A 22,998-nucleotide genomic window follows, 5' to 3' on the forward strand; every position below is an offset into this window, starting at 1 on the left:
AGGAGCCTGGGGCACGACTGTCGATCGCATTTAGAGATAAAACCACCCAGACTATAACCATGGAGTAGAATCATGGGCCAAGGAAATCCGCCTTTGCGTTGCATTCACTCTCAGTATGCAAATATGTGCAATATACAGGAGCTGTTTGTCTTATATACACCATGTCGTTTAAGGCGGTTGCTCCCATCGATACAATCCGCTCTTTCTCTTTTCCGCTTCCCACCGCTCAACCCACCCCTTCATGCTTTCCCGAGTCTTTCGACTCCCGACGTTGACCGTGGGAATCACTCGTCCGATCCGGAGTGCGCAGCAGAACATAGTCAGCTCGCGGAAGGAGCTGTGCTCGCTGTAGGGCACTCCATAACACGAGCTCTCCCGCGTGCTCCCGCGCTGAGCCGCCAGATCCTGGACCGTGAAGGGTGTCCTCCAATGTGATGAATGGAGCACCGTCGACACTGGCGGATTGTCCATCGTTCGTCCGGCTGGCGGCCGGTAGGTCCATCCTGTCGGACGGAACCCGACTACGCGAGAAAAGTGTGGTCTCATCGAGTCCAAATAGTCTGCCAGCGTCTCGGCTCGTATCTCAAACAGTGTCTGCATATGTACCTGTGCCTCAAGAGGGTTGTCTGTTAACAGTGACGACAGCTCCCCGTCCTCTAAACAGTTGCACACCCGTTGTTTGGCCGCCGTGGCATAGATCTTACTTTTCAAAGCACGTGCAATACCCAGGCAGATGCGTTCCTTGCCAATACTATACGTCCCAATCACCACCAGTAGTCGACCAGCTGCGCCAGGGCCCTGGCCCTGCGGCTTGCTCAATCCCGTCACGGAGGAAATAAACCGACTCATCATATTCCCTTGCCCTGTTTTCACAGGCTGCGGCTGCCGAACCATCTGGCCGAACTCATCGCCCGAGCTTTGGTCCAGGCCGACGCAGAGGTCAGCGCACGCTTTAATCACGTCTTCTTGGCTAGGAAACGAGTATTTGGGGTTGAGATAAGTGGTGTCAAGATAGCAAACGTCGATCCATTGCTGTCGACTTCGACCCGTATTGGGGTCAAGGGTCTCTGGGCGGAGGAGCGAGTGTTGCACATGTGTTGGGGATGCTCGGAAATCACCGCAATGGAGGATTCGTTGGACCTTTCTAGATGAGCCAGAACCGATTTGTTTCTCAAACAGAAATAATGCGCTTCCAGGACAATGGTTGGCTTCGATCAAGGTCACTTGCACACCATTGGTTCCCGGTACTTCCGTTTTCTTCTCAAAGTCTAGGTCTACCACCCATTTGGGGTCCACCTTAAGTTGTTGGCGTACTAGATTGGCGGTGGGCCTGCTGCAGTAAATGGGACCATGTCGCCACGAGGCTGTCAGACCCATGTAGTGATCGCTGTGGAAGTGGGTGAGAAAATAGGCAGTACACCCTTCAACTGCCCCATAGCGGAATGCATCCACGCAGATAGAAAGTCCCGGGATAATCTTGTAGAATGGACAAGTACGCTGATGCGCCGGTTTCCCACGGGACGCAACCTCCCGTGCTGCCGCTGTGGTCCATGCGGTGTCTTCGGCATTACCGGCCATAAGCTTTGAAAAGGCCGTCCCTGTTTTTGGTTTTCTTTTGTCCAGGAAGTACGGGTCTTTCTGCGCCGGCTTTGCCACAGAAGGCTGTGCCAGTGGTCGTAAATCTTCCTGTAAAACCTCTGGCTTTATGTTCGGTGGAATGGCGCTAGGCTTTCCATCAAGGCAATCATTCACATGTACTGACACATCCTGCTAAACCATGAGAAACAAAGGCCATCATGCGAGCCATTGATAACTTACAGCTTCATTCAGGCCAAACAGCTCAACCTGGCATATTGGGCATGTAGACACCTCGTCCCTGAAATCCGTATCACCTCTCTCTAAAGCCGTGGAATCGCCACAACAAATAACCTCTTCCACACCATTCTCTTCAAGTTCGCTTTCCTGGTCTAAAAATTCATCTTCTCCGCTGAATCCATCCTCTTCTAGATCGTCAAAATTCGTATATTCATCATCTGCGATATGGCTCATGGCTTCTCTTACCAATGGTGGGACGACGGTGGTAGGTCGTTTACTGTTTGCCCGGTCTTCATTATTATCAATGTCGGTCAGTTTTTCTTTGCCCTCCGTGTCTTCTTTCCTCGGATCCATTGTTCCTTCCTCGAATTCCCCAAATGGTTGTAGGTCGTCCTCGCTATCGGATTCATCAATGAACGGACCGCTGACATGTCGATCTTTCGTGGATAGAGGCGTACAGACTGTATCCGAATCATTATGTGCTTTCTGGTCAACCGAACAATCCATCTTCCGCCTCTTAACAGCAGATCCATTCTCAATATACTTCTCACCCTCTGGCACCTCTGATTCTCCAATATCCCTTTCTCCCCAGATATCATCTGGCGTCCGCGACCTTGCTCTTTCTAGTTCTTCAGTAGCCACAGTTCCCCCAAATAGTGATCCCCTTCCACTTTTATCTTCCAGGAACAACCCCCCGGCGCTGTTGACTGACTTAGAACTAGCCTCTCTCCGGAGAGAGGGCGTAGTATTTCCACTCTTGGAAGAACGGTCTAACTTCGTCGCGAACTGCGTGATTCGGGACTGTCGTGAAGTAGCCTGTGGCGGACCGTCCGTCTTCTGAAAAAAATTCAGGAGGCTGCTGTTTCGTTTTACGGAACCCCGGGATTTGGAGCCCAAAGGAGCTTTTGATGGTGTCGGGGCCTTCTTCGAAAAGGAACCTGACATTTTGTAACCACCAACGTAGGGAACCTACATGTAAAAGAGCGGCAACGATGACCAACCGACCGTAGAGAATATAGTGCACTGTCCAGTGTGATACTCTATAGGTCCTCAATGTCCATTATGCGCAAGCCCTGTGCATCCTCATCTTAGAATCTTGTCTGGTCAGGACGCAACAGAGGCCAGTGGGGGAAAAGACATTAGGGGCAAGGCGCGGCGCGGCGAATCGCCATTTTCAACAACGCGGGGTCACGTGAATGAATAAATTACGGAATTACGTGTGAGCAGCTTCAATGCGTAGGTAGATACTTCTTTGGTGTAGAATTTCAAGACACGTCCAAATAAAGGCAGTCCTGCATGCATTGAGGTATACGTAGTCATCCGCAGATGGGTAGAATCCCATATCTACTCTGGGATCAGGGTTGAGAGAAACCCCTTCCCATTTTCTGCGCGCCCGATTAACAATCTTCGATTCTTGACCCATATTGTAAAAGCCCATTCATTCATTCCGCCTCTATGACTTAGATTTTCCACTGGTTGGTTTAGGGGCCATTGATCAAGTAGAAAGGTCGTTCCGCATACGCATACGCAATCGCAATCGCAACATCGCATCGTGATAAAGAAAAGGCTTAGGTGGTTTCGGTTCATCGAGCCTTTCCGGCTTGGTTTGCAGCCTCTGTATGAGCATATATAAGTAAAAAGATCGCTTCAGATAGAGGAGAAAGGGACGAAAGAAGGGGGAAAAAGGAAAACTGAGGGGCATGACATACCTCTTCGTGTAGCATCCTCCAAAAGACCAACATCAACCTCCGACCGTGGAAGTACCACGTATCGCACCACACTTCCACGGATAAACATGTTCTTTACCGAGGAGAGGTGGGGATATTTGTCCAGATCCAAAACATCCACATCGTCCAGCTTAATATTCAGGTATTGATCCACCGATTTTAGAGTCCCTCGGATGCGAATATCATTCTTAAGTTCGATTATGACGGTCTGGTTGGTAAGGGTTTTGAAAAAGCTGCAGGAATTGAAATCATCAGTAAACTAACGCTATCAATGTGTAATATGCGGAATTGGACCGACCTGAAAAAGAGCATGATGATGGTCGCACGGTAGAGTGGTCGGGGATTTTTTCCTCTTCAATTTCTATTGTCCACACTTGTAAATAATTGTTTTAATTAACGCCGATAATTATTCTGTGACCCTCGCCAGCTGGAGGGGGGAATACACAAGGGACGAGAGTTAATGGAGGGGATATCGAGATGTGATATTGTACGGTACATCTGTCGTCGGCATCTCAACTCGGTCACGTGAGGACCACAGCAGCTCTCTTGTATAAAACCAAGCTCTATATTCGAGTGGCTTACCGTGATAGGCCTGAGTAGTAAAATGAGAAGCGTGAATATATAAATTATACTACATATCTACTCCGTAGAATAGAAATAAAATGCCTAACACTATGAGCAGCATCTTAAGGTGTTGTTACCCTGTAAGCTGTGTATATTATTATGTTTATGTAACTGTTTTAAAATCAAATTTGATTCCTCTTCTCATCAACTGTTTCCCACATATGCCATTTAATATCATCAAGGTATCTCATACGATGGTCCAATTATTACATTACATCTCACCTCCAGGGCGGCACAGGGGTATCACAACAAGAATGTGGCTCCATATACTCCAGGTAATGGAAGAATAAGATAAAGAGATGAAGATGGGTAAAAAAATAAAAAGAGAAGAGAAAAAGAGGAAAGGCAAAGGAGGGTGAGGCAGAAGCAAAAGTCATACCGTAAGTCGGAAGCTTAAAGATTGCTACTTTTCGGGCATCCCCTTTGGGCTTTCCGCTTCAATTTCGGCTTCATGGCCCATCCGGTCAAACAGGTCCAGCCTGCACCGTTCTTGCGGCCTTCATCAAACACACTTCCAATACCTTCAAGAAGATTTTGCGGTTCTCGACCCATCTCAACTTGAAGCTTGACAAGCCATTGCTCCCACATCCAACCACCAAGTAGACCTGTCACGCTGGCGACATCTGTCACACTGCCAACTGGCCCATGGACCGCCTCGTACTCGTCGATTTGGCTCTTAACTCGAGGCTCAGGGGTCTCTCTCGGTACTTGAGGCTTTACAGGCTCGATACCCATCGGCAAGAACATCCAGGCACGTTTGGTACCGATAAACCTTCCATTTCGCAAGCGACCCAGGAATTTCTTCGTCGGTGTTGGGTCATAGCCCCTGGTCTTCAGATTGAACGCAAATTCAGTCGAGGCCGCAGACGCACATGGCCCTGCATGAGATATCTCTGCATCCATTACGAAAAATTCCAAGTACCCTCCAGGCTTGAGGCAGCGATAACATTCCTTCAGGCAGAGGTCATATTCGTCCCGGTCCTCATCTTCGGGATGTTCCGTTTTCAATAGAGCAGGAAGCGACCGAGCTGAGATCACATCAAATTTATTGTCAGGGAACGGCAATTTCCATAGGCATGGAACAGACACCTGCTGATGGTTTGAGGGACCTTTGATGCCATGATTGACTGCTTGATGCTCCGTAAACGCGGTGTAGACCTTGACGCTGGGAAAGTCATGTGCAAGCTGCCATGCCCACTCACAAGAAGCATGGCCCCCTAGGTCTAAAACTCTAATGTGGCGGCTGCCGGGGCTTTGAGAAGGTTTATTAGATGCAGGGCATCGCGTGAAACTCTTGAGAGCCGGGCTGGCAATCATGTTGCCGCCATTAAGATATCTCAGAGCGTCCATGGCCCACATAGGCTGACTAATTTGGGAAAGAACCAACTGTTCTTTCTCAAGCATGGAGAACTGGGCTTTTTCTGCCAAGACAGGGCCAATTACTGAATTGCGGGGAGCCTGTGAAAAAGGACCCTTATAGGGAGGGCGTCCCGGACGAACTAGCTCGTAATTACCCAATAGGCAGCCCGTGTGTAGCTTTGTCAAGCCAAGTCTGATGGACTGGACAGCGTCAAAGCGGGTGTTGCGATGCAAAAAAGTATCCCGGTTGTTTGATTGTTGACGGATGAACTGGAAGCCTCGCCAATAGATCGAATCCTTACTCGCCAGGGCGGACGGACCAGAGCTGGGGGCTTCGGGAACTGTCTCAGCGAAACGGACAGATTTTTTTTGGCCAATTCCTTGGGTCTCATCCTCAGCAGTATCAACCTGGTCATCATCCTCGACGTCTAGCGTGTTGACGGGGTTGGTGTCATGAAGGGCCGAAAGGTAGGAAGCTTGCGCTGCAAGCCAAACGCTAGTCCTGTCTAGACTCGCCATTGACTTTCTCTGCAAGTCACACTCGTAATTCTCGTCTCGTTCGTCATCCTCACAGGAAGAACCGGGCCTCACGATCTCATGTACACCATCCTCGCCATCGCTCACTGGGCTTTCAACTTGGTCCGACGCTTCATTTCTATCTTCGGGCGGGATCCTGATCGCGGTCGGTGGTCCGCTTGGGTCATACACAGCTGTCAATTGCTCCTCAGTCAATTGCTCGAAGCACTCAACCACTTGCTCAACAACCTCCCCTTCGGTTCGACCGAAAGGTACATTGTAGAAGTTTTCAGCAGTGGCCGACGTGGGGGGTCTATATCCTTTAGGGATCGACCAGGTGTGACGTGCTCGGGGGCCCAGGGAGGAAAAGAAACCACCGGGAGAAGGTATGCTGAGCCTACTAAAACTGTATCCAGATATATCTGATGCTGGTGTCGCGTCATCGGCGCTGCGAGGCCGTTCCGGTAGTGCCTCAATCTGCCACATCTCTTCATTCTTCTCAGACGTTTCTGACCAAGGATCTGGAGACCCATCCAGCTGAATGTGTCTCAAGGTTGCCAGAGCATCTTCTGGTAGAAACAAGCCTCCATCTGATGGGGTGTCTTCTCGTGTGGGTTCAGACGAAAAGTGAAGAGAGGTCGGCGTTGTTTGATTGGGTATTTGAGGAAAGTTCCCCAAAACCTGCTGCCAGTCTTCGTCGGGATTCTCGATTGCGATTTCGATGCTCTGCATATCGGAGATTGATTCTGGATCTTGGATGTCCACCTTTTGAGGCTCCTCTAAATCCGGATGGACATGGATTTCTTGAGCATTCCAGTCGGTGTCTGGAAGAGATTGCAGATCTGGAGTTGCCGGGGCGCTGATGTTTGAGACTTGGTCGGAGGAGACACTGCCATCTAGAGAAGGGGGAGCATGCACAGCTGGTACCGAGCGTGCGAGCATCGACAAGGCTGCCGGAGAAACTGGTATCTTTGGCGGCGGAGTGGGAGGAACAGGTGAACTCTTGGGGGCACCATGGAGCGATGGCCAGATTGTTGATGATGGAATGGTGAGGCTGGGGTAGCGATTGCGACTAAGTGGTGAAACCATTGAATCTCTCGTCGTAGGGGTCACTAGACTTGTCGGTCTAGTGCTAGCAAAAGATGTACACTCATCGCTGATGTCTGAATCATCATCCGTGGTATCGTAGAAATCATTCAGGTTTCGCATTTGATGTTGCCATTCAGTATCCGAACAGGAGGAGAGAGATCCCGTGGATAAGGGCGACCAGAGACGATTCAATTTGGACGGCGGCTGAAGATCAGTGGTTTTCAATTTCAACGATGGTGTTTGACCACTTGGCTTAGACGGAGACGTGCGGCTGTCCGTCTTCTCTGCGTACAGAGCTTCACGAGAGTCCTCCATTATCGTATTAAGTCTTGTCCCTCGGGCCTGCCGAAGGGGTGGGCATCTTGCTGATCGCGGGGTGTCCGATGCCATCTTGACTTGGCGTTACTGTAGGGAATAGACTCTTGTCCTTCGTCGCGATTGCAAGACGCACAAATTACCAGAAACTGCAAACTAAACAACTTCTAGGGGTATCTCGATTGCGTTCGACACCGGTCAACGGGTCTACGATAGTAAAGACAGAAAGACAAAATAACGATGGCCTAGCTACCAGAGCGTAGGGCCTGACAAGAACACACCCAAACGACAAAACAGGAAATAGAAAGCTTGCGCGAGGAGTAGGTGAGGAACATCTCTACCAGTTGCGCGTGGCTCTGGTATATATCCCCAAGGACGAACACAGAAGAGGGGTTGGATTGATCGAAGCGCTGAACCCGCCAGCCATTATCGGTGCAGAAGCTCACTGTGGGGCAACATCCTTGGAAATGGACACCTTGAAATTGCTGCCATTGGCCGTGATATGGCCGGCGCGTCGCCCTCAACGTCTCAAGGCTCTAACAGGTTCATGAAAGGTGACAGCAGGCACAGCTCACATGGTGTAGATACCAATCAGCGTGGGGGCTGCAAAGAACCGCCTGCTATGGACTGGTGATTGGCAGGCTGGAAGCGCCGGGTGGTTCTATCTTTAGAAAGGAAATTCCGGGAGGGACGACGATCAGTGAAATGCAGGTCTAGGAGAACACCATGATTGTCCCCTCAACACGCACTCCCTTGAATAGAACGCGAATAATTGCCGGGGTATTATTAGGCGAGGAGAGGGGTGCGCACGGTGAGTAAATGGTAGAACCCCCTAGTCGATTGTTGACCCTGTCAGCTCAGCGAGGAAGGACGAAAAAGGGCATTCCGACCCTTGTGCCGCCCAACAAACGGTACATATGGTCAGCCGACCAGCTATCGGATATTGAACGGATGAACTGGCATTATTAGGTGCTTAGTGAGCAGGAAACACGCCAATGAGGCTGCAGCCGAGAGGCCCGGTAAGCCTTTAAGTAGGAATTTCAATTCCCGTGACCCCTTCTGGAACAAGGTCGAGACCCAATTCATGCGCCCCACCGGCCCTCTCCACGTGAAGGTCTTGGCCCTAGCCCTTATCGTTTATATATGCTTTCCTAATCTGGCTGTCCGGACTGACGTAGACCGGAATGGCGGTGATATCAAGGGCCGCTTAATTTTTGCCCTCTGATGGAGTGCGCCTATCCACATTTTACCCCATCTCTTTGTTGTTTGTTCACACACTCCTGTTTCAGTGTTGGTACATAAGTCATCTTGTGTTCTACTGTCCTGCCTCCCTTCCCTTCCTTGTTCCCCAAACCCTACCTTTTCGACCATCTTTCCATCATTCGTATATAGCTCCAAGGACCTTTTAATATTACCATCCAACATGTCTCCTCCAGCTATTATAGCTCCTTCCATTCTCAGTGCAGATTTCGGAACCCTAGGGAGCGAATGTTCGACCAAAATTGAGCAGGGTTCAGACTGGTTGCATGTCGACATCATGGACGGCCATTTTGTCCCCAACATGACCTTTGGAGCTCCCGTTGTCACCAAGATTCGATCTCATGTCGACCGCCCAACCCAGCCCAATGGAAAGGGTACCTTCGACTGCCATATGATGATCATGGAGGTGAGACACGTCCTTCCATGATACCCGCAAGTCGCTGCATGCTCCCTCGCTGCCCAATTGCTATCCGAGCGTTCCGTCTGAACAATTGGTGATTCCCGCCGCTGATCATCCCATGCATATTTTCTAGCCGCATAAATGGGTCAAAGACTTTAAATCTGCCGGCTGCGATCTGTACTGTTTCCATTACGAAGCGGCCACCTCGTCCGTAGCAGCCACTGCTCCTGCAGACACGACAACTACCCGCCGGACGAGCCCGAAAGAACTGATCCGATATATTCACGAGGAGGGAATGCAAGCTGGGATAGCTATCAAACCTGACACACCAGTGGATGTACTGTGGGATATTCTGGAGAATAAGGATGAAAAAGAGCGTCCTGATGTGAGCGACAGCACCAAGCATTTTTTTTTTTTTTTTACTCCTTGCTTTCTTGTTTCTGTACATGCACTGACTTGTTTTCCTTTCCAACAGATGGTCCTCGTCATGACAGTACATCCTGGCTTTGGCGGGCAAAAGTTCATGGCTTCTGAGTTGCCTAAGGTAACAGCTCTACGTGAACGATACCCCAACCTAAACATTGAAGTTGATGGGGGTTTGGGACTCGGGACGGTAGATCAAGCTGCAGAAGCAGGCGCTAATGTGATTGTCGCTGGCTCGGCTGTTTTTGGTGCCCAGGACCCTGCCGACGTCATATTGAAGCTTCGTGAGGCCGTCAACAAGCACCGAAAGGCTTGAAAAGGGCTGTATTTCCATGTGACTCGGCGGTTTTTTTTTTTTTTCCTGTGATTTTTTAAAGATACTTTTAATATATGCCCTTTTATTTTATTTATGTTTTTTCAAGTATATATTTTTTTTCATGCACGCCCCCTTTTTTCTTTTCATTTATTCCCTATTGTTTAATACGACCGCGCATGTGATAGCCAAAAAGATATGGGATGGAAAGATAGTCTGCACTTTGCTATTTTAATTTTTGATGTTGATGGGACAAAATACACGGTATAGGTTTGATAATTATACACCGGAATTGAAGAATCCTCAAATTACCAAACACTTGCAGCTAATAGGTATCTCTACAAAACAATAATGGTCCAAAAGTAACAAACATGATGCCAGATCGTATTCATCAACCCAGAAGCACAGCTAACCAGGCTTGGTATTAACAGCCCATGATAATTCGCACTAGTGAAGTCGGTCATTGTGTTTTAACCCTTGTGCTCTCTCTGGTCTTGTCACCCTCACCAATTTCTGAATCTTCCTCGACGGTTTTTGCCTTATTATCCTTTTCCGTCCGCTCTTCCTCCGACACGACAATCTCTTCACGGCCATCGGAGATGGACTTGCGCAGATCCCGTGCTACCTTTTCTTGCTCCTCCGAGGATGTGGCTGAAACAACAGAGCGCCGGTGGTGTTCTATTAATCCTAGAGCTTCAGCATTATCAGCACGGATATCTGCAGTGGAAACTGCGGCAACATCTGGCACTACAAGAGGCGGTCGCCTGGGACTTTCTGCAGTCCCCAGAGCTAACGATTTCTGACATACAGAATCTTTAACTCCTTCCTTTTTCTCTTCGCCGGCGACAGAAGGCAGCTGCTGGCCGGGCTCTTCTGTAGCTGCAGCAGTCGTCTCGGCCTTGGTATCCCCACGAGCATTCTCTTTGGCCTTGGAAGCCGCCTCTTCACCGGCTTGGCGCAATGCAACCGCGATGGAGTCGTCCTTCTTGGTCTCCTTGGAAGGAAGGTTCTGGATTTTGATGGTGCTCTGCTTTGGGGTGGACACCCCCGCCGTGGGTGTTGAAGCAGCAGACGTCGTGTCGGCCTGGGCAGTGGTAGCTGGATAACTAGTAGCCGGCATACTATCGAAGTCTTCGACGCTGTCAACTTGCATCCTCAGCTCACCGTATTCGTTCCATTCTTCGATTTCCTCTAGGTCCTACGTTATTCAGACCGTTAGTGCCCACAAGCTACAGCAGGAACGGAGACGACGCAGAATCGATGTGCTCCCTGCACCAGAACCCCCCACCACAGAGAGAAAAGGTGGTTAAGGGTAACGTACGCCAACCACCGTGCCGAACTTCACCAGACCAGGCAACTTCTTGCCTTTAGAGCGACGTCCCCAGAGCTTACGGGCTGCATCATCGGTGGCGACATCAATTGCTCGGAATGGGAGTTTGTTGGCCTTCAGAATGGTCTCCAGTCGCGCAGTGGCGGTGACGATATGGGACGACCCTGCAGTAAGGGAGGTGTATAGATAGAGGGTGGAATCGGACATTGTGGATTAAAAGAGACAAATTAAAAGCGCAGAAACGCGAGGTCGGCAGCAGAAACAATACGGTGAAGAGATGATCATCCAGGAGTTGGGCGATGGAGTGTGCCTGCGTTGCTTCTTCAAGTCCTATTCTTTTTTGTTCCCGGGGGAAATCCTTCGCGGGTATGACGTGGCTGGTCCACGCGAGGTCACGTGTCTCAAGAGACAGCAACAAGGCAGGTTGGGAAGGCCATGAATCTCTCTCACGGACCTAACTATCTCATGTCCGGCTAAGAGGAGCCAGGTCGTTTGCAATTATATACCCCGCTCCATTATTATATCACTGTCCTGTGCGGTCTTACCCCAACGGTAGAATACCCATGGTGGCAATCTGACGTCAGGTCGGTTATTCCACCCACTCACAGTGAGCACGGTTTCCAAACTCCTGACTGAAACTTGCTGCAATTGGGTGGAATTATTGCTCCAACGGACGAGCTTACTATCAGGTTACTCTGATGTCATCTATCTATCTCTAAATAGTTAGCAAATCAGGTTTCCTCTCGTCATCCCTATGTCCCGAACTTTTTCTGTTATTTTAACTCTATGTACTCCTTAATTGTAGACTTTTCGAAGTAACTTGTCTTCGGAGCTGTTCCTGACTGATCACAATCATCACTTCTTACTCTAGTCCTCCGTACGGGGAGTACAGTCATCTCGCATCTGCCTGTTACACAGATCGCAATATACCGAATGCTTAAAATAATATGAGGCTGTTAAAGATATTAGACTTGAAATAATGACTAGAGATCAGCATAATAATTGAAGATGCATCTACATAATGTGTCACCCTTTCATTCATCCTACGAAGGGGTCAATAATTGACCATATCTGACATGAGTCTTGTTCATTTGGCACAAATAGTATTACTGATACTTTTCTTTATTCAGAATCAGAAACCTTGCATTATTTCCGGGGTTACTTTGAGTGGAATATAGAGTATATAGTTAAATTTGAATACTCCGTAAGGTTAGTTGTCATCGTGTTGGGATCGGAATAGTTTATTTGAGATTGTTGATACTGGCATTTGCTTTAGATTTGTATGGCATTCAAGGGTTCGATTCTTAAATCACTAAGTACCTAGTTACACGACATTTCTATGAACAACTAACAAGAATTATAATAAAACCAATTATCAATATTGGTCCTGGCGAAACATGGTATCCCATATATACTCCTATATCTAGTAGTAATAAGCAAAACAGAAGCTATGAAGTACGAAGCACAATATATGGATATTCAATAAACACTTTCAATGTCCTATTATTCACCGAGTATTATCCAATAGGATATGTCTCACGTACAGTGGTCAATATTTGCCGTTCAAACAGCTTGAACGCCTCTATAAAAGTGTGATGAAACCATAGATGTATTCTCCAGATTAAGATATCTTTTTTCCCTTTCAATGTCCCCTCTGCCAACTGCATTATCACATCCCATTATGGAAATATTCAGCCTGTCGCTAGCTCTATTCAATCTATCACAAGACACTCCATCAAGTCATAAATGTTTGCTACGATACAGCCTCGAATGCCCGAATTTCCCCGTTAATGCCGATATGAAACCAAAACATAAAGTATTCGATCCCAGACTCCGCGCCAGGTCTGAGCACAACCGGCGGGATGCGCCAATTAGAACCCCAATAATGCCACCCTTGTCGATAATACGGGCAACGAAACCCTCCTTCTCAAAGATTGTTGTCAACGCGTCAGCAATACCAGTGGTATCCCTCGCAGTCGACTGCAACCAGGAGGGCAAAATACCCAAGCCATATGAGCTTGGGAGTACGATTTAATCACTGTGGCTTATCGCGACAATATACGGAGTACTTGGCTTTAGCCTGGCACACATGTTATTCCGACAGTGGGTTTGAGGCTGAGGGAGGTGAGAGGTATCCGTGTCTGATTGGTAGAGTTTCCAAGCCCTTCTGTTTTATATTTTCTAAGTTTCTATCCATCTCTTCGTTTCATGTGGCTAGTCATATGGACAGATGGATCAATTTGTCCAAGTAAGATGGTGGTCAGATTGGGGCATTGACGCAGCCTGGCTACTTGGATCTATGGCCTGTTTCCATTATGAGGTAGGTACGAAGTACAGAGCAACTCTATGGCTTTTATCCCGTTGTCAAGGATAATGATGGCTGTCTGAATCCAGCACAACCAGATGCTCGGTCCGGACCCGAGCCATTTTCCTATGACAGGGGTTTGGGATTGTAAGGCACACACAAGTATTAGGCAAGGCTGGATTGTCTTGCATTGTGTCTGTTGCCATGATCATTTTACCTCAGGAGGTATTTACATCTATCATGAGTGGCACTCGTAGAGGAGTAGATCTATTTAGACTATTACTGAAACTCCGTATGTATGTTTTCACTCCACCCCCGTTTTTTTGAAGATGGAATTTGCCTATTGGTATTCCGTACTCCGTGTTCGGATCATGTACTGAGTAGTCGCCAATCAGGTGTCCGAGTCGATCTTTGGAGTCTGAAATTCCATACGTATGAACTCTACAATCTCAAATTATTTTCTCCTACATGGAGAAATATAAGGACATATATCTTAAGGCAATAATTTTCGCGTCCGTCTTTACGCTCATTTTTTGTAAAAAAAAGAGTCTATACGGAGTACTAAAGACCGTTTCTTGAGACAACCCCCAACGGAGTTCTCATTCTCCAATTAGCCCATCTCTACTCCGTACAAATGTGCATAGTTGCATAGAATCACAGATAGTGTGTACTAGCGGCCCAAGTCTGGAGTATCCTCAGCCTATCATCCTTCCGTGTCAGGGACACAGCGATCACAATTCTCTAGTGGTCCCACCCGGCAATTCTGACTCCTCATTTGTCAAATGCAGTACTTTTTGAGAAGACATTCCTGGCTTTTTGTAATTATCTGATGGCGCCTATTTTAAAGGTGTGTTGCAAAGAGTCTGTATTTGTACCTTACATGTACACACTCCTTATACCAATATATATGATTGGGTTGGCATGAATAACATATCTCGGATTGTCGGCAAGAGATATGATGCAATGTTGCGTAGGAGTGTAAGTATGAGGATGACTTTCTTCGGATCTGGACTTCAGTTTGTCAAACACACCTCTTCCTCGACGATGTATACTTTGCAGATGGGAGAGCCAATTCCCCCACATACAGAGTATGATTATCAATGGTGGTAGAGCAAACGGAGTCTGTTGCGCACTTTCCTCCGAGTTCGTTGAAGAGGGGTATCGGAGAACAATGACCTACCTCTCCCGAGTGGGTTGGGTTAATTGTCGCTTCAATGGGTGCTGTATGGTTGAATCTTGGAAAGGTGTCTCCATTTTCGCTACCAACTAAATCTGGGCCGCTTGAAAAGTACTATCGCCTATTCAATATAGAAGAGCGGTGACCTAGTTGTGGGCTGGTGGTGGATGCTTGCCTTGGATAGATGAAACAACGGCGGAATGAAAGATTGACCGCTGGAAACTTGGCACCCATTATATCATCAGACAACCAGAGAAAGATAGACTTTCCTTCCTGATTCTAATTGCGCCAAGTGGTGTGTAATAATAACTAGGATACGGAGCAGCGCCCGCCAATAAGCCGTCTGTTCGCTGTGTTCAGGAAATAGAAAGGAATCACGTGGAATTCACGTGATATCACTGCCCTCAATTTGGTTGCCCCACCCCACCTGTAAATGATCGATTCCAATGTCGATAGTGTACAGATCGTCCACCCACCGCCGGCAATGGGCGACAGCCATGACAGATCAGGAATCCCAGCAGAAATTCCCTGTGACAGAACCCTTTCACCCAAGGAAAGTGGGTAACAGCAGCAGCTGTACGCTCCATTCTCAGATCGGGTGGGACGGCCAGTCGCAGACACTGAACCTTGGATGCCTTCCGCGTGGTACTCCGTACTGCGGGATCGTACCGTGGGTAGGTAACTCTACTGTTGACCTGATAGCCTTATCATCTTGGAAGATAAGGATGAAAGAACACAACGGACGCCTTGCTGCCTGATGAGAAGAAACTGGTCCGATCTTGAAAAAGTATGAGGATACTAGACTTGAGGATTTTACCGAGGACCAATTTTCTCACCTCCATACCCTTAGATACGCGTCAACTGACAAAAGAAGGTTGACAATCTAGGAAATATGGTCATCTCATCATCTACTGTGAACATAGAAGATTATTTACAACTCAGTTAAGATAGCCAATCCACATAGTTAGGAGACTAACTGTGACTATGGGGGCGAGACAACCCAGAATGGTGTAGTCCAAACGACGTGGCAGATTTCGAGTCGATGGGGGAAGATTCAGCTGAGACCCGAATGGCGTGGGAAAATTGGGATAGTTTAGTTGTCCAGCACCATTAAGAGGTAGTTTGTAGCACACTGTATCGTTAGCCTAAGGCATTCAAACTTTCCTAGAAAATCCAGGAGCCTTGAGTCCCCAAGGCTGGGCCGCTGTAGGCGCCTAGAGAAAGAGGCCCTTGGTCATTGCTCTCTACCTAGCTCGTATCTAGCTACCCTTGGAGGACGTATCTCAGAGATACACCATTCAATCTAGTATCTACTATTAATTTGTACTCCGTACCTGTCTGACTGCCTAACTAGTTAACTGGCTAGTTAACCACTGGCCCCTACCTAATAATAGCATCTAGTATATCAGTAAAATAATGAAATCAATATTACCACCGACACAGCCAAGGGAATCCTTTCATTTTGTTTTTTACGATATTATTACTGCGGTAATATAGTTAGCGACAGATTGATGACTGATCAGGGCATTCAACGTATCCGTCCTTTCTTTCTTTTAGCTGGTGCGGGTGCGGGACCGCGCAATCCGTTTCGCTGCCTCACTTTGGGGCGTGTTCCTTCTCTTTTTCTCTCATTTTCTGTTCCGAAACTTGCCTGTTAGAGGAGTACTATCTAGATTGTATTCCAGCTCCCTGCTGTCAGGGTGTCATATTTCCCATATTATTTGTCCTCCGTTTTCCAATTTCGAAATTTCATATTCACAAGTTTCATTTGGCTGGCTTAATTGATACCTACGAGTACAAAGTAGTATTTCTGTACCTTCCTCGGGGCACAGTTGAAATCATATTACCTGTCTACTGTATCAGACACCTCTCTCGGACCTTTTCTATCTTGGGGGTTGCCCCAGGCTTGGACTTAACTTCAGACACTGCCTGCTAGTGCCCTGATTATCACCGCCAGGCAATGAGGGAGCCAAAAAAAAAAAAAAAAGGTCAACTGTCAAATTAGAAAATCATAGCGAAAAGTATGGGCAAAAAAAACTAAAACAGAAAAAACATAAAATCTTTAAAAAAATTACTGACCACTGGCCACCCCCCGACGGGAAGAACGAAGCGTTCCAGACCTTCTTCTGCTGCTCATCCCATCCTGGCCCACTGATGAACCACCGGTGATGATGAAGATGGACTGCTGGTCCTCTGTCGGCCAATCCTTCCCTCCATCTCACAGACCGTATCCCCACCCCGGTCGTTTCCCAAGTTCAACTTCCATGAACTACTGCTGCAACGACTAATCTCACTAGTTACGCGCCTTCTGACTGATTGACTGACTTAACAGGCTTGACTGCTCTTCCCACGGATCTTTTGTTCTCGTTCGTACTCAGAGAGACTTTCTCCCGACATACTACTACTTACCTATCTACCTACTTTCCTGCCTAGCACACACCACACCCCCCTCTTTCTCCCCTCCCCCAATTCCTTCATTCACCTTATGCAGGCCGGGCCATTTGACCAAGAAGGGCTGTGAACTACCTACTATATTAGCCCCCATTATATTGATATCCCCTTTCCTCCCTCCCTCGTTCATTCATCTCTCTTTCATCATCTCGTCTCGTCACGTTGCTGTCCTCGCAGTCTTATACCCCCTCTGCCTCTGCTTTTTCTTTCCCGTTCTCTCCTACACTCAAGCCTACTCTTTCGTTCTCCTCTTCTTCGGTGTGTCAACGGCGCAACTTTATCTAACTGCCGTGCACCCGCTGACATCGTCACAACACCCATTGCGGAAATAGTCTTGCTTCTTTCGTCAGTCTCTCCTTCCTGGTCTCTTCTAAACCACTATTTTCTATTATTTCTGTTCGTTTGGTTGATTTTGTGCAACAACATATACTGATTCAGTTCATATAGAGAGCCACCTCTTCCAAAACCCCCTGTAGTCATTTGTTACTGATAGCAGCTCTATACCCTTGCTCGCCCCTCGTGGGAAAGGCGTCATTTAGCGGGCATCTCGCCAATATGGCTGTCACCATGGCTGACGACGAACTCTTTACAAGGGCCATCTCTGGGTATCGGGACGCTTTTTTGGATCGGCATTCCCACCTTTCGGAAGCAGAGCGCAATCAACTCTGGGGTCAACGGTTAAGTCAGTTCATACCGGCTACAGCTTCCTCCAGCAACAGCTACCGCCCAGTCCCCAGTTCTGGCATCCTTAACGGCGGCTCTACTCTCGAGAAATCTGGGAAAAGGATTCGGCAGGATACTCCCCGGACTTTACCTGGTTCTGGTCTCCCTCCGACAAAACGACGAGTCACCGTATGTGATCCATCTTGGTCTTCTGATCCCGCCTCTTCTTCACCTTGCGTATTCCACCCATCCTGTTCCTGAGCTACTGCATCCCCTCCTTTCTTTGCTCTCCCGCCAACAGTCCCTGGATTGACAATTGGCAGACTCCGGAACCCCCGGTGACCGTTGATCTGACGCGCGAGCTGTCGCATGCATCCTCGCCGGCAGCACCACAGACATCTCAGCACCTGACTAGGTCGAATTCTCGGAAGGACGGCTCCTCTCCTCTCTCAGGTCCTGGGTTCTCTCGGTATACGGCCATGGCCCGCTCGCAGAGTCAGCAGACTCCGGCTTCCCACCGGCCGTCACTTACCCCCGCCGTGACGGGATACCGACACTCCTTTGGACCTCCACGCACCAAGCGTCGCTTTGACCACGTCAGCGAGTACTCTCCATCCGAATACGCCAAACAACATTTGGATGACCACCCTGCCCAAAGCGGTGTCTCGGCACTTTCTATGGCACTTTCTGCGGATTCGACGTCGACTGGACTTGGGCAAAATCCCCAGCCTGTCCCCGACCAGCAGTACCAAGGAAAATCCGATTTGACATCCGGCCTGGCGGGACTGGGAAATCCTTCGTTGGCCGACCATCCGGTTGCGGGTGCAGTTGAAATGAGTAGGAGCACCACCACTGATTCTCTATGTGGTGGCTTGGGCATGATGAGGTTTGATTCGTCAGGTCCGATTCTTGACCCTACACTCTCTTTTCCATTCCCTTCCTCCGATTTCGTGGCATCCACACCCCCCATGAACGCCCCATTCTCTGCCTCCTTCGCATCTGTTCACCAGGATCTAGATCCTGTCTCCTTCCCGTTTGCCGAGTCTTCAGCCCTGCCTCTGTTCTCCTGTTCTGCCCCTTCCACCTCATCTTTTGCTCAACCTGTTTCTGCCCTGTCTTTATCTCCTGCAGTGGAGATGAAACATTCCATGTCTGCCGAGAGCAGCAACTCTCTTTCCCAGCCGTCGAGAGCTGTTCGGAGGGCACAGGAACAGATTGTTCAGGGTGCTAGGCCCATTGCTCCCAAAGTGGACCCAAGTAGCTCTCCATCAAAAGCGGCAGAGCAGCATAAAATGATACGCATCTCATCCTCCGATGGGACGGCTAAGGAGGTGGCTGCGATTCCCAAGGCTTCAATACAGCGCCCCCCGCGTCCTAAGACGTATTGCACGATGTGCAACGACCAGCCAGATGGCTTCCATGGGGAGCACGAGCTGCGTCGACATATCGAGCGAGTTCATGCTGTGGTTCGGAAGGTTTGGGTATGCATCGACATCTCCCCAGGCAAAACCTTCCTGGCCAACTGCAAAGCCTGTCGGAATGGGAAGCGATATGGCGCCAATTACAATGCTGCTGCTCATCTGCGCCGTACCCATTTCAACCCTTGCCAGCGTGGCCGGGGTGGACGTGGAAAAGACAGTGAGAAACGAGGCGGTAAAGGAGGTGGCAACCTCCCACCTATGGATGTTCTGAAGCACTGGATGGTGCAGAAAGAAGAGGTTGTCGTCGAGAATGCTCAAAATTATGTTGACCAGGACATACTAGGAGACGACCTGACGGCAGCCCCATCGTCGGTGCCGGCAGAGGATGCGACGTTCGGTGGGTTACCGTCAGCGTCAGTCGGCGATCTGTCTTCTCATGAGATGGAGTCGACCTTGATGACTGGGTATGATGCCTTTTCTGCACTTCCATCGATGAACATGGGTTCGTCACTTGACGCTTGTTATTTGGATGCTCAGCCTCTGGCTCCTGAGATCGATTCGTATGTGTGATTATATAGTCCTTTGTTTTCTGATATCTGTGAACTTGTTGATATAAGGGGTTTTTTTTTTTTTTTTTTATTTTCCCATTCCCCTTCGAACCCATACATAGTTTACCTTTTTTCTCCTTTTCTATCCATGTGAGTTATAGCTGGCCTTTTTTTCATCTTCTCACTCGTGATCTTCTCACTCGTGACTCCCTTTTCTTTTCTTTTTCTTTTCTCTTTTCTTTTTTTCGTTTACCTCCTTTTTATCTTTCCCCTCTTCTTCCTACTTCAATACTTTAATTCCCTTTTACCGTACGCAACTTATGGGGGACCGATGCATCGGACCTCTGGCGCCTCCCCTAGGCGACATGAGACGACATAATGTGTGATGAATGACAGTCAAGCGGCCAGACTCCAGTGTCTTTTTATTTGCTTTTGAATATATTGAATTGGTGAATGTCTTGCTTGGCGGCAAAGGCACACTCTTTGGGGCTCCTTTGACTGGGACCCAATGGGGACGGCTACCAACCAGCTAGCCATTGCCATGATAAATAGGTACTTAGCTGGCTCTACTGCTACTCACCATCCAGGACTGTAGGCCGCTGGACGGCACCAAGTCACTTGGACTTGACTTGATAAGGCGTGGGTCATGCTGTGGACCCTGAATGAACGCCATCGAAGGCTGATTATATGGGGCGCTGGAATGAAATGCTGGTTGCCTGCTAACCTTTGACTCAATTGGCTCCGCCACCGTCTGCGCAGACGCTATCAAAAATCAAGCAACGGTGATGGTAAGTTGGAGAGTGGCAGGGGCGGGAAGTCAGGTCCAGTAGGGCAGGCCTGTGGCTGAGGATGGGGGCGGTGCTGTTCCCTGTATTGTAATGACAGGAACAGCTCACTGATCTTACTTATCTTCGGTCTCGTGGAGGCCGTGGTTTACTATTTCCCTAAAAAATGAAAATAAATAAAGGAATCCAGTATTCATTGAAAGGAATAGTGAATAGATTGTAGGAACATATTCAAATTTTTATTGAGATGCCTTTTGCCTCTTCTTTTCTGGGGATTCTTTTCTTTTGAATCCATGTTCTTTGGCTTGAGTGCTCCAAGGAACGGGACCGTATGGGATATGTATTGTACGGATTGCCGCGGAGCCGGTCGGTATCGAAGGTCCGAGTATGGTCCAGTTAATAACAAGAGGAAGATCCAAGGAAGTTCGATGGTCTCCAAAAAAAAGGGATCACCTTGAATCCGGCAAGGAGGAAGAGGATTAGCCTCGTTCAACAACAAACGCCGCTACTCAGCGATCCTTTCTTCTCTTTTCTCCACTCCCTTTGCTTTTCTACCCCTAACGATCGTCTGGTTGCTTTTTATTCCTAGACAGACACCTTTCCACCTTCCCTCCTCACCCCCCCCTCCTTACCTTTCACCCTTTCCGTCCGTTAGAACTTGGCATTTCTTAGGTATGGCCTGCACCTTGTTATTGGCCCTTCCACGAGCACCGCTTCCCCATTCCATGTTTCTCCGGATTGTCGTCCCTTTGGTGATTGTACTTTCTTGCTGACTCGTGCGATAACGCCTTTTTTTTTTTTCTTCAACAGTTTTTCTCTCGCATCACACACCATGTCCCAACAGCAGTACTACGCACCTCAAGGTCAAGGGTAAGTGCACTTTTCTGGTCTTCTCCAGCTCTTGATCTGGCAGATCCCGTTATCTTTTTGGTCTCCTTGCGACGGTTGGGAAAGAATAAATTGATCGTGAACCGGATCGGTTTCGCATGGAGAGAGATATTCGGCTTCGTTTGTTGAATATGCTAACTCGCTGCTTTCTACGATAGTTACGGACCTCCTCCCCAAGGTTACCCCCAGCAGTATGGTCCTCCTCAGGGATACTACCCGCCGCCAGGTCCACCGCAAGGTCCACCGGTATGTTACGATGCGAGCTACTATGTGATGCGACAATTCAGTGCGCTGACAAAAAGTGGTTTAGATGTCATTTGCTCCCCAACCGCCACCCACTCAGAAAAAGAGCCGCGGCTGCCTTGGTGCTTGGTGAGTGTTCCTTGAGTGTTCCTCCCGCTGGTCCGATGATATGACTCTAATACATGTCTTTCTCTTAGTCTGGCCACCCTCTGCTGTTGTTTCCTCTGCGAAGAGACCTGCGAATGTTGCTTTGAGTGTATCGAGTGTTGTGAAATGTGTTAAAGGGATTGCGACACGGTCCGAGGGGGCGACAAGCGTTAAGATGGGTATATGACTCGATGATATGATATATCGCATGCTGTGAGGCTCCGTAAGTCGAAGGCGGCGATAGATGTGTACCTGGGATTGGTTTTTTTTTTTTTTTTTTTTTTTTTTTTTTTGGGTTTTTTTTTTTTTTTTTTTTTTTTTTTTTTTTTTTTTGCGTATTCTCGTTTTCTGGGTGTTTTTGCCTCTGAATTTTAATTATCTCCCTCCACGTTCCATGGAGTGGGTTTATGCGCGCCTCGTCATTTCTAAAGGTTAGGAATACAGCTTTTGCAAGTACAAAGACGATTTCCTGAGATCTCTTCAACGATGACGTCTTGTTTTCTTCGGTATCGTCAATAAGAATACCAAGCTTTTTTAATCTGTAGGAAGGAGGAGTATTGCAAGTGGCATGCAGTCATGTACCACTGCACCACGAATCGTCAGAAGCGACCAGTTGCTTGGCAATTAGCTTTTGCTTCTGCTAATTGGCAAGCCAAGGATTGATACTGAATATTATTATTAATAATAATAGAAATGTCCAGGGGCCACAAAAAAGTAGGTTGCAGGATGCGCGGGATAGGCAACAAGACTCCCGTCCATTCCCCACGAACTCTACTCCGTAGAGGGAACTAATTCAGTTGCCTTCGTCTTTTGCCATAGCATTGCCTGGCCTCATTGATCTTCTTCTTCCAGAGCGTTCATCGGATTCTTGTGCGTGGTTATCCCGTCGCCCATTCCATGGATCTCTTCTGGGATATCTGGCTGCCTAACTTGTGGTGGATCTCCCATCACCTAGTCGCCGCCCACTCTTTCAACAATATTCCAGCCCATTCAATCAATTTTTCTCACCCTGAATTATCTGAACGGTGGTGTTGCGAGAGTCGTATTTACTATTTCCAGATTCCAATCATCTGTATCCCAAGTGGGGTTTAATGCTCCACCTATAACAAAGGCACCTGCCTATTCAGCGTAGGCGCTTACCTTCCAATCCGATTGCGTGACATTTCGAATTCTTGAGAAGAATATAAAGAGGCAGTAAA

At 48.2% G+C, this 22,998-nt stretch overlaps 7 protein-coding genes across 7 annotated transcripts; 3 read left to right on the forward strand and 4 right to left on the reverse strand.

Annotated features, from left to right (window-relative positions):
- Positions 1-168: 168 nt before the first annotated feature.
- Positions 169-2,760, reverse strand: ATNIH1004_004197 (DNA cross-link repair protein PSO2; the record flags this gene model as incomplete). The annotated part of the gene is made up of 2 exons (XM_033568867.1): positions 169-1,770; positions 1,819-2,760. The coding sequence occupies 2 exons, from the start codon at positions 2,758-2,760 to the stop codon at positions 169-171; spliced, it is 2,544 nt and encodes an 847-aa protein (XP_033427673.1).
- A 638-nt stretch (positions 2,761-3,398) lies between these two features.
- On the reverse strand, positions 3,399-3,854 carry LSM2 (Sm-like protein LSM2; the record flags this gene model as incomplete). Its single annotated transcript, XM_033568868.1, has 3 exons — positions 3,399-3,430; positions 3,525-3,775; positions 3,841-3,854. The coding sequence occupies 3 exons, from the start codon at positions 3,852-3,854 to the stop codon at positions 3,399-3,401; spliced, it is 297 nt and encodes a 98-aa protein (XP_033427674.1).
- A 705-nt stretch (positions 3,855-4,559) lies between these two features.
- On the reverse strand, positions 4,560-7,520 carry ATNIH1004_004199 (uncharacterized protein; the record flags this gene model as incomplete). Its single annotated transcript, XM_033568869.1, has 1 exon — positions 4,560-7,520. One exon carries the CDS (start codon positions 7,518-7,520, stop codon positions 4,560-4,562), a length of 2,961 nt encoding a protein of 986 aa, XP_033427675.1.
- Positions 7,521-8,868: 1,348 nt separating this feature from the next.
- Positions 8,869-9,844, forward strand: RPE1 (ribulose-phosphate 3-epimerase RPE1; the record flags this gene model as incomplete). Its single annotated transcript, XM_033568870.1, has 3 exons — positions 8,869-9,111; positions 9,239-9,490; positions 9,581-9,844. The coding sequence occupies 3 exons, from the start codon at positions 8,869-8,871 to the stop codon at positions 9,842-9,844; spliced, it is 759 nt and encodes a 252-aa protein (XP_033427676.1).
- A 457-nt stretch (positions 9,845-10,301) lies between these two features.
- DMP1 (uncharacterized protein) lies at positions 10,302-11,378 on the reverse strand (the record flags this gene model as incomplete). Its single annotated transcript, XM_033568871.1, has 2 exons — positions 10,302-11,039; positions 11,163-11,378. The coding sequence occupies 2 exons, from the start codon at positions 11,376-11,378 to the stop codon at positions 10,302-10,304; spliced, it is 954 nt and encodes a 317-aa protein (XP_033427677.1).
- A 6,293-nt stretch (positions 11,379-17,671) lies between these two features.
- ATNIH1004_004202 (uncharacterized protein) lies at positions 17,672-19,758 on the forward strand (the record flags this gene model as incomplete). The annotated part of the gene is made up of 2 exons (XM_033568872.1): positions 17,672-17,956; positions 18,091-19,758. 2 exons carry the CDS (start codon positions 17,672-17,674, stop codon positions 19,756-19,758), a joined length of 1,953 nt encoding a protein of 650 aa, XP_033427678.1.
- A 1,595-nt stretch (positions 19,759-21,353) lies between these two features.
- Positions 21,354-21,785, forward strand: ATNIH1004_004203 (uncharacterized protein; the record flags this gene model as incomplete). The annotated part of the gene is made up of 3 exons (XM_033568873.1): positions 21,354-21,391; positions 21,568-21,655; positions 21,720-21,785. 3 exons carry the CDS (start codon positions 21,354-21,356, stop codon positions 21,783-21,785), a joined length of 192 nt encoding a protein of 63 aa, XP_033427679.1.
- Positions 21,786-22,998: the final 1,213 nt, after the last annotated feature.

Source organism: Aspergillus tanneri, assembly GCF_003426965.1.
Source record: "Aspergillus tanneri strain NIH1004 chromosome Unknown AapTan_3_pilon_pilon_pilon, whole genome shotgun sequence".
Lineage (NCBI taxonomy): Eukaryota > Fungi > Ascomycota > Eurotiomycetes > Eurotiales > Aspergillaceae > Aspergillus > Aspergillus tanneri.